This window comes from Oreochromis niloticus, linkage group LG1, assembly GCF_001858045.2.
Source record: "Oreochromis niloticus isolate F11D_XX linkage group LG1, O_niloticus_UMD_NMBU, whole genome shotgun sequence".
NCBI lineage: Eukaryota > Metazoa > Chordata > Actinopteri > Cichliformes > Cichlidae > Oreochromis > Oreochromis niloticus.
The window spans coordinates 16,384,019-16,403,148 of record NC_031965.2 but is presented as its reverse complement, the minus strand read 5'-3'; the positions used below and the strand labels follow the sequence as shown (position 1 = coordinate 16,403,148).

General features: G+C 39.7%; 2 protein-coding genes across 4 annotated transcripts; one reads left to right on the top strand and one right to left on the bottom strand.

Annotated features, from left to right (window-relative positions):
• Nucleotides 1-1,414: 1,414 nt before the first annotated feature.
• grtp1a (growth hormone regulated TBC protein 1a) lies at nt 1,415-9,004 on the top strand. 3 transcript variants are annotated; one of them, XM_005466870.4, is made up of 9 exons: nt 1,415-1,627; nt 1,868-1,995; nt 3,855-4,006; nt 4,090-4,248; nt 5,343-5,467; nt 6,076-6,172; nt 6,761-6,933; nt 8,214-8,399; nt 8,525-9,004. In XM_005466870.4, the coding sequence occupies exons 2-9, from the start codon at nt 1,925-1,927 to the stop codon at nt 8,615-8,617; spliced, it is 1,056 nt and encodes a 351-aa protein (XP_005466927.1). In that variant the 5' UTR covers nt 1,415-1,627; nt 1,868-1,924; the 3' UTR covers nt 8,618-9,004. The 3 variants fall into 3 exon arrangements, with proteins under 3 accessions (XP_005466927.1, XP_005466926.1, XP_019212976.1); XM_005466869.4 differs by having other exon boundaries at nt 1,415-1,762; XM_019357431.2 differs by having other exon boundaries at nt 1,415-1,987.
• A 216-nt stretch (nt 9,005-9,220) lies between these two features.
• Nucleotides 9,221-17,689, bottom strand: lamp1a (lysosomal associated membrane protein 1a). The gene is made up of 9 exons (XM_003445782.5): nt 17,321-17,689; nt 13,069-13,175; nt 12,766-12,985; nt 11,818-11,979; nt 11,529-11,722; nt 11,286-11,411; nt 11,145-11,208; nt 10,871-11,038; nt 9,221-10,220 (listed from the first exon to the last, which is right to left on the bottom strand). Exons 1-9 carry the CDS (start codon nt 17,370-17,372, stop codon nt 10,081-10,083), a joined length of 1,233 nt encoding a protein of 410 aa, XP_003445830.1. The 5' UTR covers nt 17,373-17,689; the 3' UTR covers nt 9,221-10,080.
• Between the last annotated feature and the right edge of the window lie 1,441 nt (nt 17,690-19,130).

The window sequence follows — 19,130 nt, the reverse complement described above, 5'->3', positions numbered from 1 at the left end:
CAAATGCACACTCTATATGGCTAACCATAGAGTAGCATGTATTTTTATTTAGGTCTACCTTTAAAAAGTATTTGCTTTTGGTTGTTCGGACAAGAAAGAAAAAAACAAAGTGTGGTAACTTTGAAGCACTGAGAATAAGTAGTATATACAGAGATGTGAACAGTCAAACAGGGCCTGGTAGGTCTGGATAGCTTTTTTCACCTTAATAAATGAAATCATCATTTAAAAGCTACATTTTATATTTACTCGGGTTATCTTTTTCTGATATTAAAAATGTGCTTGATTGGAAACATTTAAATTTGACAAATACACAAATAATAAAATAATAATAAAAAATGGGTGTGTTTTTTAATGTAGATCCATTAAATGTCCAATATTAAGACTCAGTCATGCAACAAAAACACATACTGATACTTCTGGCTGCTGTTTTGGTTATGAATTTCTGTCATCATCAGCCTGGGTCAAATTATTATGACTGCTGCTTGTTTGCTGTTGCATTTGCTGTCCACAGATACAAAAATAGTCATGACTCAGCGCCTGTTCCTGTGACATGACATAACAAAAATCCAGGTAGAAGAGCTACATTAAACTGGCACAACAACATTATTGTTGTTTTGAAAGGCCTTCCTGGAAATCAATTTTTATCAAGGTTACCACAGCCATAGGAATGAAGAGTGGTTTGATGACATCACAGAGACATAATATGGCACCGGCTTGATGTTTATGCTGTTTTTATTTTTCAAGAGATTTCAACTTAGCCTTAAAAAAGAGAATGTTATTTTAACCACTCATAGTACTTTTTGAACATGAATCTATGCTGAGGAAAGGACGGCAGAAAGGTAAACCGATTAATTTGATATACTTTGACACACATTTACTTTGAACTTGGCCTTTAATGTTTATTTATAGTTATTTTCGTTGTCCCGAGTCACCAAAACAGCATTTATTAATTTAATTTCAGGCATGTTTTGTACGACAGAGCGGCCCAGCACGTGGCTACGTTCACCTGTGTGACGTGGCCTTGCAGGGAGAGCTACTTACAATTTATGATGCTTTTACTTGCAGTAGGACACATTGGTACTTTTAAGACACACTTGTTCCAGTGCAAGAGTTCAAACAGTGGTTGTCTTATTTTTTAGGAAAATACCAACAAAAGCAAAAATGTAGTGAGTATAGTGGAAAAATAGTAGCATTTTTAACTTTACAGAAGAAACGGTGTTTTACTTTTAAAGCAGTTATTAATTGTGCGTTTCTATACCTGATGAGCAAAGCCTAACCTGATTTATTTCAAACCTTAGAACAATGCTTACATCTTCTCCTTTTCTTTTTCTACTTCTCTACAGCTCTGCATCGCATTCCCCCCAAAGCCTCCTGAATGCACCATAGCTGATAGTTCGTCCCGTGAGAGCTTTGAGACGGGATGTTACGGAATCCCTCGAAAGCAGCATTACGGATTGATTGAAGCGCGTGTCCCGGGACATACGTCACATGTACGAGATCCTCCATGACAACGGGAGTGGAAGTTACCGAGCACCCGAGTGGCTTTTAGAGCGGGGATAGAAAAAAGGGAAACCGCAGTGTTTGTTTGTTAGCTGTACTCTATCGCGCCTGGGACCCGCAGCAACAGGTGCATGTGGATGGCGATAAAACTCAAGAAAAACTCTACTTTTTTACCAAACACGGTCTGTTAGTTGTTAGTTAGCGGGAAAGACAAGAATGAGTCTCTCCCCAATTCCGGGGAAAAGCAGCTGCGTCTCAGCAGGTTTCCCACCGCTCGCACACATGGGGAAAAAAAGTCAGGCTTGGGGCTAACTTACCCTAACTTTGATTTTCTTGTTTACTGTGAGCTTTTTTTTTTTCTTTGGAGCAAACAACACGGCGGATACATACAAGGGATATCACCGGAGCAGGACAAGAGGCGGTAATGGAGAAGAGCAAGCCGAGCAACGGGAGTCGCTCCGCCGCCGACCGTGGAGCTAAAGACAGGGTGGGCAGGTAACGTTGAAAAATGGTTAACAATCACCGAAAGCTTAAAGCAAGCAAACAAATAAATAAATACGACATGTTATTGTTTTTCTGCTCCCAAAGTTAGTCGAGTGTCGTAAATCACGAAGCAGATATCACTTTATTGTTTATTTGAGCTCGTTAAGTACTTCTGACCGTTACTGTAATAGTAGCTTAAACCTGACTAAAGCTAACATCTATAAACAGGAGTCAGGTTATTAGTCAGTGTTAGCATCACAAAGATTTTTTTTCAGGCCGCTAATCCTGATATTGACTGTATTTAGTATTTTTATTTAGTATTTTACCCCACCATGTTCACATATATAAAGAAATGTGTACTGTGAGTACTTTAGTATTACAGAGTATCGTACGTGTGTAAAAAGCTTAGGATTCAATTACAATTACTTGAAGTTTACTCCACTGAATAACTGCCACTTTACTGAATTCACCCAAACTAATGCAGACCTATAATAAATCCCACCTTCATGAGGATTATAATGTTAATGCTTTGTTAACACTCTTCTACAGGACTTTGTTAGCTTTGACTTAACTGTAGTATTCATTTGGAGGCTGTAATTTGTAATTTTACTTCCTTCTCTATCCATTATTACTCAAAACCTACATATCATACTGACTAATGGCTCCACGTTTTTAAATTTTTACTCTACAAGAGTAGTTCTGAATAATTTACAGTAAAAACTAACCCTTTTCTTTTGCACGACCCTGGTGTCTGATTTGCTACTCCTTACAAACAGATGGTTTGAATAGCGACTGGGTGGGGTTTCTTTGCTCATAACCAGAGCAAGGTGCCTTACATGACCATATAAGTGATATGCACTCTTACTGTAATCATAAAGACCCAAAAGTAGAAAAAAAATGTCTGAAACTGAGGCTCTGAGCTTTCACAGACTCACTCCATGTTTACTATGAGCATGCACCACTGTAAGCATATATGTTTATGACAAAATAAGAAGCAGCATAAAGAGTTTACTCTCTAGTGCAGAGTAAATTTAGAGCCATCACACTGATCATGAATCAACACCTTTTTACAATGTTGCTACCTCCCTACGAGAGGGATTTTTGTCAGAGCTGTGGTGTACAGTGAATAAGCTTCATTTTGATATACAGGTTGTGGTACTGATTGGAAACGCTCTTGAATTTACCAACGTATATATATATATATATATATATATATATATATATATATATATATATATATATATATATATATATTACTCCATACTGCACATACAGTTGTTTACTGTATGCGAACTGAAGCTGTGAACACAAACCAGCACGAGAAATCAGGTGACACATTGGTAACATCAACACTGATACATCCAGTGTCTGTGCTTGCTATTGCTTTGGCAATAAGGACACTCTCAGAGGAGAAACTTAACCTTTGCATAAAGATAATTTTAAAGTTTGTGTGTTTATTTTTCACTGTAAAGTACTTTCTGCAAATCCAGACTCTCGTGTGACGGTGGAGTAGGGGCATTTCTTCTTCAAGGGACGACTTTGCTCTTGGGTTAATCAGATTATTGTGTTACCTAATTCGTAAGATTGAGCCACCTACAGCCACAACTTCTTCATGTACTGTAGGACCAGATTACAGATGGAGCTTTTGGTATTTATAAAACACAACATTAATAAAACAAAGCAATTTTTTGATATCTACTTGGCTTGTCTTGGCTCACACTCAAAGAATCACAACACAAAGGTACACTTCCTGTTTAAATAAATGTTTTCCAGTTTGTTTGTTTTTTTAAGCTTTGATGATGACGAGCCTGAAAACTATTTCAATAACTTGTTTCTTTGGAGTAGTTTGTAACTTTGTCCACTTTTCTCAGAGTGGATCCGTATGGCTTCGAGCGGTCAGAGGACTTTGATTATGAGTCATATGAGGAGCTCATGTCTGAGTATCTAGTTGTGCTCACCCGACGATCCATCAAGTGGTCCAAACTACTGAAGGGCAAAAGCAAGGTGCAGAAGAATATGAAATGTGAGTATGAAAACAAAACACACTCACAGAGTTCACATAGTACATAAATGTGAACCCAACATAAATACTCCCCTCTGTTCCAGTAAAGCGTTACGTACGCAAAGGAATTCCCAATGAGCACCGGGCTCTGATCTGGATGGCAGCCAGTGGGGCTCAAGACCAGTTGGAGAGGAACCCAGGGCACTACCAGTCCCTGCTGGGAGCCGAGCATGACCCCAAACTTGTGGAGACCATCAAGACAGGTCAGCCTGTTCAGTTTCTCACTCAGAATGTTTCACGTCTTCAGCAATAAGCTGTACCCTTATCACCATTTAAATTATGATTGGCCAAAATTAATATTAGATTAACTTTTTGACACACAAACTTTAAGTATTTGCAATTAAAAGCTCTGTAAAATTTAGTTTTGTTGTGTCTTTGTCATCATTTTTTATATCTTTATTTATTTGTGAAATAAAAAAAGTAAATGGAATAAACCTCTACAGGCTTTGCGCACCTGGACTTCAGTGTTTTGGTTCTTTATTCCTTTAGATTCTCCTAAACTCACAAAGCAACTCCTTAAGCCTCTGTTTCACTAGTACCTACTCAGCTCGACTCTACTCTGTTTCAGTGGTTTTTCATTACAATTTAGAGTACCACCACCTCAAAGTGCCTGGGGTTGTTATAGCAACGCGTGTGAAAGTCACTCAAATAATTTGCATGCAACACAAACATAACACAATGGACCACATTGAGGCCACACAGCAGGTATACCTGCTGTGTGGTCTGTGGCTTTTTGTCAGACTCTCAGGGATGACAGTGTTCATGCAGCCATTTCCCTGTCTGCCAGGTTTTAAAAAATGGCGGTTTTGATTTTTGTGAAGGAGTTGCTCTCACTCATCGAGACATGCCATTGACTGGCCAATCGGTGGATGCTCTGAGAAGCACCCCCATTTACAGGGCAACTGTGGCTCAGGTGGTAGAGTGAATTGTCCACCAGTCGGTGAATCAATCCCCGACTTTGAGTTCTCAGTTGAGAGGCGCTATAAGAGTGCCGGTCCATTTACTATAATAATACCACCTCCGTGTTTCACCTTAGGTGTGTTTGTAGCCAGGTGGTGAGCAGTGCCTGGAAGAAATGCTTGGATTTCTGGTCATCAGACTGGAGAAATTTTTCCTTGTTCTCCGAGCCCTTTTGAGAGTAAAAGACACAAAGTCCAAATATTCAAGTTAATGTTTAGACTGACACAGTCTCAGTGTAAAAGCAGGGTTTCAGTTTCCTGCTCCTTATCTGTTACAGCGTGTATACAAACTCTCCGCACACAGTGCGATTGGTGTCCTTGTGGTCTCTCGTTTTCAGACTTGAACAGAACATTCCCAGAAAACATCTACTTCCGCAAGACATCAAACCCATGTATGCAGAAAGCTCTGTACAATGTGCTGCTGGCGTATGGACACTACAATCCAGCTGTGGGCTACTGTCAGGTACGGCTCAGCGCCACAGAGTCTAGCCTGATGTGGATTTTGAATAATATTAAAGGAATAATAATGTAATGAGGTAAAGCAAAAAAATCTAGTATTATTATTCTGTGATATTAGTTTGGATTTCAGCAAAGCCACCTTGCGTTGGTCCATCATTTAAGAGTTGAGCTGCGGGTTTAAATTGTACAGTAATGTAAACTGTAAATAAAAACAGCAGTTTTTATCCATAATGAAGTTACTTTATCATCAACACTTACCAGTAATTTGCCTCTGTGTCCAGAAAGAGGCTTTTTGTGTCTCTGCCAACTGACTGTGGTTATTATTAGCATTTGAAAGCCAAATTCCATTCACCAGATCATATGCAACTTGGTTTGCAATTTAAACAAGGGTGTGTTGATGGTTACATCTCTTGCCAGGCATAAATAGAATCCATTTATCTTTAATTATACTCAGTGTTTTGTTTTGTTTTTTCCTTAATTCCCATTCAGTCAGTGTACACTTACTGCTCTGTGCCCTAGATGCTTTATTAAAGAGCTCTTCTGTCTGATACAGTGTGCTCAGGCAGGATTACAAGACTCATGTGAAACCTAACTGTGTGTCTTTGCCTTCAGGGGATGAACTTCATCGCTGGGTATCTACTCATCGTCACAAAAGATGAAGAGAAATCCTTCTGGCTGATGGAGGCACTACTCGGCAGAATTTTACCAGGTGAGTGTTTCTGTGCATTCACTGAGCCCTGTGCTATGAAGCGAGTTCAACATAACCAGTGTGTCTCAATTTAGTATCTAGTACTACATGTGTGCCCTTTAAGAACTTTGATCAGTAAGACTGTAAAATATGTGCTGTAAAAATGTTTTGCTCATTTTAAGCCTGTAAAGAAAGCTGAAGCAATAAAATTGCAACTATGAAACTATATTTACTGATGCTCATCAGGGAAACAGTATAAGTTACCTTGGCAATATACCATAGTATAAAGTGAACCAGCTTCAAAGTACAGAAAACCCAGGGTTAACCCGGAAGTTATGCGGATAAGTTGAAATCCTGCTTTGTAGTACAGACCTGATCTTGTGACAGGTGTGTATGTGTGCAGGTCCTTTGGATACCAGTGCTGTAGGCTAAGAATAATCCTATCACGGGGCCTCTGTGTGTGGCTTCAGAGCTGCACTCTTTTCATTTGGATCTTGTAGTCAAACAAGAAATGTTTATTAAATTTACATTTAAGCTCTTCATTCAGGTGTTGTATTGCATATATTGCTTTGTTCATATCAACGATGTGTGTCTGTGTTGTGGTTACAGACTACTACAGTCCAGCCATGCTGGGTCTGAAGACAGATCAGGAGGTGTTAGGGGAGCTGGTGAAGGTAAAAATCCCACCAGTATGGCAGATCATGGTGGACCATAACGTCATGTGGACCCTGGTGGTCTCCCGGTGGTTCATCTGTCTCTACATAGACATCTTGCCTGTAGAGGTGAGTGTGTCTGCGATCAGCGTTTCATACTCACGATCCAACATTGTGACCTATCAGTACTGCCACAAAACTTTTTTTTAATTGACATTTAGTTGTAATATCTCAAAAAATATTCAGATTATTAACTAAATACTCGTGCTTTATCACAGCCCAGTTTTTAGTGGGTTCAGATAAAAATGACAACAACTTTTGTTTTATTCCTTCTGTTTAATCCAGTGCAGCTTACCCACTTTATACAGCAGTCTTTATTGTTTCTGTCTCCCTCTGTTGACCTTCAGGAGGGTGTGAGCTGCTATGTTTGTTCCCCAGATACAACTGCTGTAGGAGGGTGTAATGCTTGCAGAGGCAGTGGAAAATAACAAGTTGGATGTGAAAACTTAGAGGGGAAAAAAAAAATTTCCCCACTATTTTGCACCTCTCTACATTAAAAAAAGACACTAGAAATACAGAAAATAGTCAAATTTGTATTTGCATTTTTAGCAGCAGTGCTGAGGAAACTACAAAATTATTACAAGTAACTACTTGTTTTTATAAATGGATGAATAAGTAAAAGCACCACAATTTATGGCAAAGTTACTGTGAGCTTTGTCCAGGTGGGTTAAATCTGCATGCACCAACTTCTCTGAACAAACAGCAGCGGTGAGATAGCCGCTGTGTGAGCACTGCCGCTGTACACGTGCTCTGTGCAAATGTGTGTGGAGATAACCTCACATCACATTACAGAGCAGGGAAGAAATGGTAAAGGTAAAATAGTTAAAAATAAATAAAATAAATGACTTCCTTTTTAAGCTAATGCTGTTTGTAGTTTCTGTAGTTAAATATACACAAATGGCAAAAGAAGTAATTAAACTGCTTTTGAACCACTATGCAAGTCTGAATGTAGCTGAACTGCCAGCAGAGTCAAACACCTCCTTTTCTCCAGTGTCAGAAATGATACCTGAACAGGAAGTGTTTCTGGGTGATGCGGTGAAGCTTTCCTTCATCCAATGTTACAAACATCTACCATGAAAAATGCTTAAAAATAAAAGTTAAGAAAAGAGCTTAAAAACACTGGAAAAATATTTTAAGGTAAATTGAAAAGAAGGTGAAAATTGTACTTGCCTTGATTACATCTACTAAAGTTAATAGATAAAGACAGTTGATTCTAATTGAGCTGGAAACGAAACTATATTAATGCTTCCCCAGCTCTGTTCAGTAGAATCTTTTTACATGTGGTTTACTCTTCATGTCGTGCACTACTTTGTTGTTGGGATTCAGTGCTTTGCTGCTGCTTTTCTCAGACTGTTCTGCGGATCTGGGATTGCTTGTTCTACGAGGGCTCGAAAATCCTGTTCCGCGTAGCTCTGACTCTGATCCATCACAACCAGGATCTGATTCAACAGTCCCAGTCACTGCCGGACGTCTGCCAGAGCTTCAAGCAGATCACACATGGACCATTTGTAGAGGAGTGCCACACATTCATGCAGGTAAAAAAAAAAACCCTACAACTTTTAAAAATAATCAAGAATCATTTTACGGGATGAAAGATTAGAGATATTAGTACTTTTCCTTTTAGTAATCCTTTAATCCCCGTTTCTCTTGCCTTTCCTAGAAAATCTTCACTGAACCAGGAAGTCTCTCCATGACAACCTTGACTAAGCTCCGGGCAACCTGTCGCTCTCGAATCACTGCTGAAGAATCCTGACCTCTCCGTTACTTAGATTCAGCACTCATTCCAGCAGAAGTTTGCACCTTTTTTTTTTTTTTCTAACTGAGTCACTGTGACTGCTGTACATACTGTGAGAGTGGAACAAACATGCAGCCCTAAGTGTAAATATGTGTTTAATATTCTTAGGTCTGTGCTGTATGAAATGATTGTGTAGTTTGGTAAACATTTCCTTTTGTTTAAAAATGGAATTCTGCACTTTAGTCTAGAAAATGAGTCACACAGAAGGAAATGCCTAGTGGTAAATGTTCAGGCATGAGTTGTACACCAAGCACAACTGGAAGAACCTGTCTACTGTATTTCACATTAAAATCTGTCAAGGTTATATACAGTGGTTGTTCGATTAAATAGAAAGTTGACATCAAATACTGGTACAATGTTATATATAGTGTGATTCATCTCTAAGGTGTTGCATTTCAGTAGGTTTAAGGGCTGGATCTTTTTCCCTTACAATGGTGTGTTCACTTCTCTTTAACAAAGTTTTCAGTTCTAGGTAGACTGATTAAAACCTGAGTAACCAGCTTGAAGTTTAAAACTTAACAGGGGAAAAAAAAAAAAAACAAACAAAACAGGCACCACATCCACAGTAGGAATAGTCAGAATTTATTATCCAATACAAAAGAGCAAACCCAGTACTCCATTAAAAAGAAGAAAATTTTTTACATTTCTTTTGGGGAGGGGGGGGTGAAAAGCAAGAATGGAAGTCAGCCATGCAGCTGTTAACAAGTCTATTAAATACATTTTGATTTTGTTGTCCAAGTCTATGTACGGCTTCAGGGGGCACATCATTTACATTAAAGTAGGAATCCACACTTTATTGCCACAACTATCAGACTGCATTTGATTAGCTGCATTAACTGTGCAGTGCAGTGATGGGATAGGCTTAGTTTCATCTGAGGACGACTGAAGGGGAAGGGGGGGGAGAAAAAACAAAAAAACAAACAAAAAAAAACACAAACAAAAAAAAACAAAAAACCGTGTGCTGCCTTTTAAGAGTTGCCGGGATTATCTTATGCTCAGGAAGGAGAAAATATACCCGTGAGCATGTTTAGGTAGTTCTTGTGATTCCCTCTGCCTCTTCAACTGGAAGATTCCTTATAAATAATTACACAGCTAAAAAGAAACAGCAGTTCAAGCAAATACAATCAAGCTCCTAGAACACGAAACAAGAGCAGACCATTAATGGTTAACATGCTGCAGCAAATTCAAACTCTCTCAAACTTTGAGTCACCTCAGGTTTTGTCAAGATGCATCTAAAGTTAGCAGTTTAATCGTAATCCACAGAAAAAGTGAAAAATATCCCGCAGATATGTGCGCGTGCACACACACACGCTCCCATTCACTCAGGTTCATGCCCACAGAGTCATCCATCACCGAGTAACACCCTTTGGTTCATCCCTTCACCAATCAGCCTGTATGGTTCAAGTCTAATGAAGGGTCGCTTAGATGGCCTGGTAACCAGCATGGCTCCTCCTCTTGCCTATTAGATAGGCAATAAGGGTGATCAGCACCAGACCAGCGAGAGCTGCTCCGACAATGATGGGGATAATCATCTGGTTTTGGTCCATCTGACACTCCTCAGCTACAGACACACACAAGAGGTAGATCAGAAGGTTAAGCTGTGCAAACAAAATGACAGTTTTTCCCTTTAAAACCACTGGGCTGATATGGATGTAGAGTGTGAATGTTCCAGCTGGTCTGGTAAACTGCATTTCAGACTTATCATTTTAGTACAGGGTAAGGCTTCATTTCATCTCAAATTCATCTCTTATTATTCATTCTGAAACAAATTATGGATGTGTTCAACTGTCACCAGCAGCATTAGATTTTTCTTTTTGAATGCAAACCAATTCAAAAGCTTTTTGCATGTAAAGAATATGGCAAAGTTCACCTTATTACAAGTTACAAAAACAAACTTATCTCAAGGTTTTGGGTTTTTTCTTGTTTTGTTTTTTTTTTTTATTTTATTTTTATTTGCAGGGCCGTTCATGGTCATAATAAACAGCTGCTGACCACTATCAGGCTACACAAATGCTCCAGCTGCTGGAAACAAAGGCTTCAGATATCCAATCTCAAAATGTTTGATCCAACTTGTGCATCTACTCTCCACACATCTTCAGCCAGTGTGCAGAATCTCTTTCAGCACAATTTTCACAATCAAAATGCGTATAAACTTGGAGGAATGATGACATGTAATGTCAGAGATGAACAACATGCTTAATTCATTCATACCTGTAGCAAACCGGCCACTCTTGACACCAAAGGGCTGGACTTGGAGATCGAATGTGTTGAGAGAAAAGCTCGGTGTCACAAACAGAGTCTGCTCTGCATTGCACATGTAGGAGTAGCCCAGCGTACTGCGCAGGTAGTTCAGACTGTTGTTACTCATGGAAAAGTGAGCTGAGTAGAGAAAGTTCATTTTATTCAGCGTCAAAAAGTCAAGGAGAAAAAAAACAAAACAACAACAGGAAAAACTAAATGCATGTTGTTCATCAGAGGTACTTACCACTGTCAAACCAATTAGCAATCAGTGTTACCCCACTCAGATGGTACTTGTTGGTTGTGGAGTTCTGTGGACCAAAGGAAGAGCTGAGCAGTTTTGTAAAAATAACTAATGTAACATTAACAAAAATAGGGTTAAGTTTACCAGAGTGAAGTTGAAGGTGAGAATAGTAGATTGCGTCTGTGTCAAAACCAGTGTAGCACTGCTGGCTCCACATGATCCCGTTGAGTTTGTCACATTAGGATTGAGGTTTAATACATCCTGGACAGTCTGGCCAAAATAAAACCCAAGATACACTTTGTTTCAAGTTCCTTTCATTTCTATTGAAAACTGGTTAAACATTTGCTGTTTTTGGGGAGAATGGCTGCTCTTGAAGCTGTAGTTTACCTTATTCTGAGATGTGTAGGAAACATTGAGCTGCAGCCCCATTTTAGCCAGGAGACATATGGTGTCATTGGCGTCCTTCACAGTGTAATTGCCCTGCTGAGGTGTTCCTGGAGGGGTTTGAGTTGGAACTGCTGTTGTACTGACAGTGGTAGGTGAAGGTGTTGTGCTGGTTTGATCTGCAAAACATACGGTCTCTGCGAACAGAGAAATAATACTGTGAATAAACACTAAAGAAACAGTTCACAAACTTAAAACCACTCAAGAGTAAAAACCTTTAACATCCACCTACCATTTGGACTCAGCTCATTCCCTGGCATGTACGCCTCCAGCCTCATGTCAGTGAAATTAACTTTTGCAGTGGCGACGTCAATAACTGTAGGGCTCGCACATTTGTAGGTGGTGTTGACATTTGCTTCAATCCCAACAGAGGCAGACACCAGAGTGACCACACCTACAACGGAGTAGGTAGAAATAAGCACAACAGTACCTTGAATACCATCCTATTGTTTACACTGACATTTCAGTCCAACGCCTCATTCAGTTTCCAAACAATCCCGAGGCACTGCTAAAAGTTACAAAGCACTCAAATTTAAAATAATCAGTGTGGCCGTCCTCCCAACTGTTACAAAAAAGCTCATCCAGGCATTCATAAGAGAAGAGCTACAAGTTAGCTCTATGTTAGCTAGCTGACATCTAAAGACAATCCCTCTAAACCCTGACTATGCGGTAAAGGTCACACATTCAAACAAATTTTTAGTAGATGCACTTATAGTGTCATTTTGAAGTACCTATGTCACTTCGTTCTCACATTCAAACTTTGGGGTCCACGTTGCCCACCCACCTGGGTCACGCATCAGCCTTTTATTGCTGATTAGGAATAAAAGTTAAATACCTCAGACCTGCACTATGAAGAAGGACCTAACCAGGTGTCAGTCATCCAGGACATTGTCATTTTAAGATTTCTTACCTTGCAAACTTCTTGAAATGTCTTATTATTTTAAAAAAAAAAAAAAAAAAACCACACCCCACACACACCCTCCAGATTTTTCGTTCATCATTAACAACCAAATATGAATTCCTAAATGAAATTCATGTGTAACACTGAAATGTCTAGTTATACATGTAGCATCCCGTCTTTATGCTACACTATTCAGAACAGATCTCTGACACTTTTTTAAAAACCACAAAATAATATTTTAAGATCCATCACATGATTCAGGACAGTGCATGATCTCACCGGAGATGGTCGCATTGGGGAAGACTGAAGTGTCGCTTAGGTTGTACTGCAGAGTCAGGCTAGAAACCTGATACAGGGTTCCATTGGTTGAGAAGTTCAGCCCAAGAGTGTAGCCAGATCCAAATACTGCCACCAGTCTGGGGGAGCTGCCATCTTTGCCACATGTGCTGTTTGCTGTATCCACTGTGGTAGAGTTGGGCAGTAAGACCTGCACTGTTCTCTGAGGACACAAGTGATACAACAAATAAATAACCGGAGACACAGAAATGAAGCGGTAGTAGGTGAGCAAACATCTGTACGTACTTCGGCATGGGTAGTGTTGTATATAATGGAGAATGACGCAGACAGATCGGCTTTAATGCAGGTGGTGTTGCTCTCCTTCACCTCAAGAGTAACTGCATCAATACAACCTGGATATGAAAGACAATAAGAAAAACTATGTAATAAACTGGTTAAATAAACATCATTTAACCATTTAAAATTGCATCTTTAGGCAGAAAAAAGAAAAAAAAAAGAAAAAAAAAAAGTGGCAACAGGTCTCATCGAGTGATAAATCCAAGTCTGAAATGTTTTGGTTTCAGAGACTTTCAGGGGTGTTACAGTCAGTGTCTACATGTTTGCAGGCTTCAATCAGATCCCAGAACCCCATTTTAAAGAAAGGCGTGGCTCTAGATATTTACATACTAATTAGATTACATGCTGAATTGTGCATTGTCATTTATAACACAAAACCCACAGTCAAACTGTAAGCACTGATATACTCATTAGCTCAGAATATGATCCAGATATGATCCAATTTAGAGTCTGACCCCTAGGTTTGCTATGACACCAAAATAAATGGATGTATTTAAAACCCACACTTATACCACGTGCATATTCTTGATCTCAGTCTTTAACTTGACCTCGTAAGATAAAGGGTAATTAACATTGATAATTGTACAGCGCAGCCTCTGTTACAAGACGGCATGTCCTACATTTACCTTGTTAAGCAAAAAACAATCAAAAAGAAAGTTAACAGAAACCACCACTAGAGGTCTGCAGACTGCTAAAGCCAAGCGCCCATGACCACAAACCCAGAAGCATTTTAAGAGACAGCACTCGGTGAATACTGTGCAGAAGGCTTTTTGTGACCGAGGTCCACTTAACAATAATCCTAAAGGCTGGTAATAAACTTTAATAACTAGCACAAAATCAAATCACATAAACTGTAAATCTACTGTAGATTAATCATTAGAACAGCAACTGGTCAACATCTATTCCTTTTAGAGCAGCACCTCGATAAGCTGATTTTATGACAGCTGTATAATGATCACACCTATGGGATTAACAGCCTGTTGAAAATTCAAAACATCTGTGGGTCATGATAATACAAAGGGAAGACGCACAACATTTATATGACCTGTGTCACTTGTCAGCCATGTTGACCTTAGTGACCGTTGTCTGGTGCGTTGCTATGAACTGTTGGACTAAATTATCTCCTTTGCCTTCATAACAGATGGTCCCATGTATCCTTTGCTGAAGTAATGAAGCAAGCACTATCTGTAGGTTCTCGGTCATCCAGGTCGCTGTAGTTTTCCGTGTTTGTGTTGAAGGCAAGTGGACTCCTTTCAGTTGCTTTAAGACCTCTAGAGGGTAAACACCTAGAACTCATCAGCTTTTATAATAGATGCTTTGAGATTAGAGGTGAAATCTCTTCAGAACCTAAACAAAGGTCTGCAGCTGCCTTTAACATAGCATTAAGAGAATTCAAACAACTTATTACGTCTGTCAGACACACCCAGGTCAGTTAGCAACCTTCCCAAACAAAATCTGACTCATGTACTTGTTAACTACTGAAATTAATAATTCAACTAAATGCCCAAATAGTTGCCAAAAGATGTTTGAGGTGGCTACAGAGACCTGATTTTTGAAACATTAACTCAGACAAAAGTCATCTGACCTAATGTTGCCAATCCAGTTATACAGAAAACTCAGCCTACTTTCACACTGACAAAACACACGTGGGCTATTAATACCTTCATCCTCTGGCACCTTCTACCCCACTGCTACATGTTTCACTGTGTGTCAGATGGTGGCTATAAATCTCAAACACATGGTTATCTACAGTAAATACTCATATTCAATCCAACAAATCATATCCTAAAAATAATGCAATACCAGGGTTCTCCCACTTGCGTCACACTTCCCATAGAGTCAACAGAGAAGCTGATGTGCTCTGGGTCGAGTTTGACTGCTTTACATATATATTCAAAGAGGAACAGACTTTATCAAGTTCTGTCTTGTGTTCACAGAATATGTGGGAACAATAAAATGGGAAATGCCATCAACAGAATAAACATGCTGGTGAGTTAGCAGAAAAGAAGGAGGAAGGAAAAAAAAAAAAAAAAAAAAAAAAGATTGTGCCAACTGAAAGAGTTCTGTGCATTTCAGGAATTTATTTGCTAGGGGGCAGATTTAACCAGTCTTTGGCCTCATCCCACTGGAAATTTCATCATTCACTTATTAGTGCACTGACTGCTCTTCCTTCATCCTTTTGATCTGAACATAAAGACCACTGTGCGTCAGCCCTGTTGGTGGTCTCCGTCAATCACACCCACTCCTTTCTTGCTGAAACTTAACCCCATGTCACCCCTTTGTTGACCCTGCAAACACACTTGCAGACCATTTACACAACACTGCAATCTGGTCATGAGCTGCAGACACCGTGTGTACAGATGGGATGAAGCACAGCAAACACTGTATAAAACACTGACCCTGTTTTGTAATACAGATTCAAAACTGAACCCCCAGTGAGGTTTTATTTTAAAGCAATGTCAGTAATGTAGTTTTATATTACAGAGTGAGGATGGCAACAGCTCGAGCTATAACTGTGCTGGCCTGTTTCCCCTGTGTCAGCAGCAGCCAGGTGCTTGTGTATGCAACACAAAGCAAGCATGGCAGTCATGTGAAGCTCTCAAATGACACAACAATGAGGCCGATCTGCTGCTCACCAACTTTTTTTTTTTTTTTTTAAAGAAGAAGAAGAAGAAGAAAAAAAAAAAAAAAAAAAAAAAAAGGGATCATTACTAAATCTACAAACTTTTCGGGCAACTGTGGTTTGGTTTCACAAATGACTCAGTGTGAAACTTTAAAGTGCTGTGGCTCCAACAGTACTGAAGCACTGATCCTTTTTTTTTTTTTGGGTAATTCACAATAATAAAAGCCCTTTAAATACATTTAGTAAATAATTTCTGCATCCTAATGAGTTCCTTCAAATTTCCTTATTAACCCAAACATATACACATATTCATACACATACAGTGAGAGTGTTTTACCTTAAAATAGAGGTGTTTGCAGAAAAACTATCAATTGCCAAAAAAAAAAAAAAGTCCCAATTTTCTGCTGTTGCTCATGGCTGGATTAACCTTCTGTGGGGAACTGGAACTTTGAAAATGCAGTTGGGTACCTACTGACCCAATTTTACACTAATAAAAAGAATTAATCAGAAAGCTCCCCTTCTACCTTTATGTTACAAAAGACTTCAGGCAGTTATTGGAAACGAAGGCCGTTTGGTACTGAAAACTCAAAGTTTGATTTTTTGGTTTCACTCTTTGAGAGGGGGAAAAGAAGGAGGAGGAAAACAAACAAAAAACCAAAACACCACACACACCACACCAAGACTGATCTTGATAGACACCAATTAACTGACAATAGGAAAGTCTTTGTTAAATGAAAACATTTTTAATATTTTTGCCACATTAAGCATAAAAATTGTGCTCCGTTTGCGGTCACACCCATAAAAGCCTGTTTTTTGTTGGGGTTTTTTAAGCTAGGAAAAACCCTGGTATGCACTATTCCATTTACATTATGTAAATGTAACCCGGATAAAAGAAGTAGAAGGCTCTGCTGCACAACTGAGCAAGAGGACAAGTCTCCAGCTTGATAAACTGGCAAATAACACCCATAAAACACCATCCTCAGCCACCCAGCTGAAGGTGTAGTGACTAAAATTTACTCGTTTTGTTTAAATGTTTGACAGTCTTAAAGTTTTGTTTTTCCCTTTTAAAACCACCTGAGGTCAAAGAAACAAGTAAAGGCTGACGTTCTAGAAACTCAGTAATCCATACTTACAGCTTCTCTAATCACTACAGCAGCTAACAGCTGTCCCATCACCCACAGGAGGCTGTTTTTATAATTTTCAGCCTTTTAACAAAGCAAGTGTGCACACAGGAACACCACGCCATGAGGAAAAACTCTTTAAAAAAATAGTCTTATGTAAATTATCCTCCCTGAATTGTTGATGGTTTAATTAAGTTATGAGTTTGACATTTATGGACAATAAATACAATGCAATTTATAGTCCACACGAAGGCAACGGCAAGCACTAACGAGGTGAACGGGTGGGGGGGGGACCTTACACCTTTTTGGCTAGTTTTAGCTAAAACGGTTAAACGGCCCGGGCCGGTAACGCACCGACAGTTTTTGCACCTGATAACTAAACCTACCGCAGGTGGCTCGCGCTTACACCGTTTGGTCCAACAGTAGCTTCTCAAAAGGGAGGAAAAAACGAACTCACCTAGGACCACAAACCAGACGACGAGTCCGGCCGTAGCGTGAGACACTTTCATTTTCAAGCAGAGCAAGAAGCACTTTTTCACCCTTGCGGAAAGCACGAACAAGCCCGGGGAGAGAAGTGGTGCTGAGCCGCCGCGGCTGCTGCTGCTGCTGCTGTTAGCGCAGGTGAGTCTACACGGCCACACTTGACTCCACAGTTGCTCCCGTTTACGTGTGTCTGCTGTGTGAAGGAGGGTAGTCGAGGCTTTTTATTGTCCCTAAACTGCGTGCAGCTGGTGCTAAAGGACCAGTAAACAGAGTCGAGCGTCGGTCACAGGCGTACAGTCTGATTGCGCCTCATCTCGTCATGTGAACTGGTAGCCTTTAGAACCCGAGTCACGTGAGACCGCCCCTCCCGCTTCCTCTGTGAACTCGGCTCGGCCATCTCCGCCAAACAACGAAGGCTACACATTTGCGCTGCTATCCAAGTGGCAACAGCATTTCATTCTGTATACCTGCATGACAAAATATGATTATTCTAGCCCCACATTTACTACCGGGTAGGATATGTCAGCAGGATGTTAATAGACGCCTAATGAGAAAACTAGGGCGCAATAAAAATTACTTCTCACAGCACTGTCATACGCAGGGCTCATTAATTAAAATGCTATTGGCTGGAGCAATAAAATGCTGGGATATTTTGACTTCCGGGTTCTCCTTTTCTGTTCCCAATCCATTAAAGAACATTTTAAACCACTTATGGAATTTTAGATTTTCGTTATACCATGTGTGCGACCTACAGCACAGTGAACTCTGTATATATTTTTTTTATATGAGGGTGTAGCACGTGAAAGGCGCCTCCACTCTATGCCGTGCACTCTGCTAAGTGAGTGTTGTGGGCAGTCAGCTGACACCTTCAATTCACGAGGGCATGCCAAACCCTAGAAGGAACTCAGAGGGCCCTGCTACATTTTAGTGTACAGTTCGGCCATCCTTTTTAACAAGGGACCCACAGTCACTTGTTTTGTTTAATGTTTTTACAATGGGTTTTTTTTTTAACAAAAATCTATAAAATCAGAATGCAGACATTTTTAGTATCGATCTGATACCAGTGCCGATATTTTGAACTTTGGCATCATGATTAATGACATGAATAATCATCAATTTGCCCTATAATGACCACTAGAACGCTGATTTTCGCTTTCCAGAATAATTCATTAGCACAATAAGACACCTTTCGGCTATCTTGTACTTTGAAACTGTTTGTTTGAGAGAACCAGAATGTATATTTGGCTCTCTTTAAAGCACTTTAGGTCGAATTCTGTTGTTTAAATGTGCTATAGAAATGAAATAGACATTACTTTCCCCACAATATGTGCTACCTGTTTATTCTTTGCCTCTCTGAAAGAACTGTGACAGTGGGCTCTCTCTCTCTGTGCTGAGGGTTTACGTCATCCTCTCAGTTTCATGTCTCTGTCACTCTCCACTGACTATCAGTTTGGTGTAGATATTCGTTTAAAATCTTGTTTCTTACTTTTATGGCCTTATGAAGTGAGGCCCCCACTTATATCGCCAATCTATTCCCTGTTCTCCAAACTGGATCCTTAGGTCCGCAGACAGAGGTCTTCCGGTGATTCCACATACCCATCTGAAAACTAAGGAAGGCTGTGCATTCTAAACCTTAGCGCCAAAACTGTGGAACCGCTTACCTCTCTCTCTTTCCACCCATGACTTTACAGCATCCTTAAAAAAAAGAAAAAAAGAAAAAAGCTGGAAACCCATCTATTCTGACAGGGATGTCGGTAATGGTTTTGTGTTGTTTCACTTGATTT

Coding starts and splice junctions, on each gene's coding strand:
- grtp1a (XM_005466870.4), top strand. CDS start 1,925: ATGGAGAAGAGCAAGCCGAGCAACGGGAGTCGCTCCGCCGCCGACCGT. Junction 6,934..8,213: donor TAGACATCTTGCCTGTAGAG/GTGAGTGTGTCT, acceptor TGCTTTTCTCAG/ACTGTTCTGCGGATCTGGGA. Junction 8,400..8,524: donor AGTGCCACACATTCATGCAG/GTAAAAAAAAAA, acceptor TGCCTTTCCTAG/AAAATCTTCACTGAACCAGG.
- lamp1a (XM_003445782.5), bottom strand. CDS start 17,372: ATGAAAGTGTCTCACGCTACGGCCGGACTCGTCGTCTGGTTTGTGGTC. Junction 13,176..17,320: donor CGTCTGGTTTGTGGTCCTAG/GTGAGTTCGTTT, acceptor TTTCATATCCAG/GTTGTATTGATGCAGTTACT. Junction 12,986..13,068: donor ACAACACTACCCATGCCGAA/GTACGTACAGAT, acceptor TTGTGTCCTCAG/AGAACAGTGCAGGTCTTACT.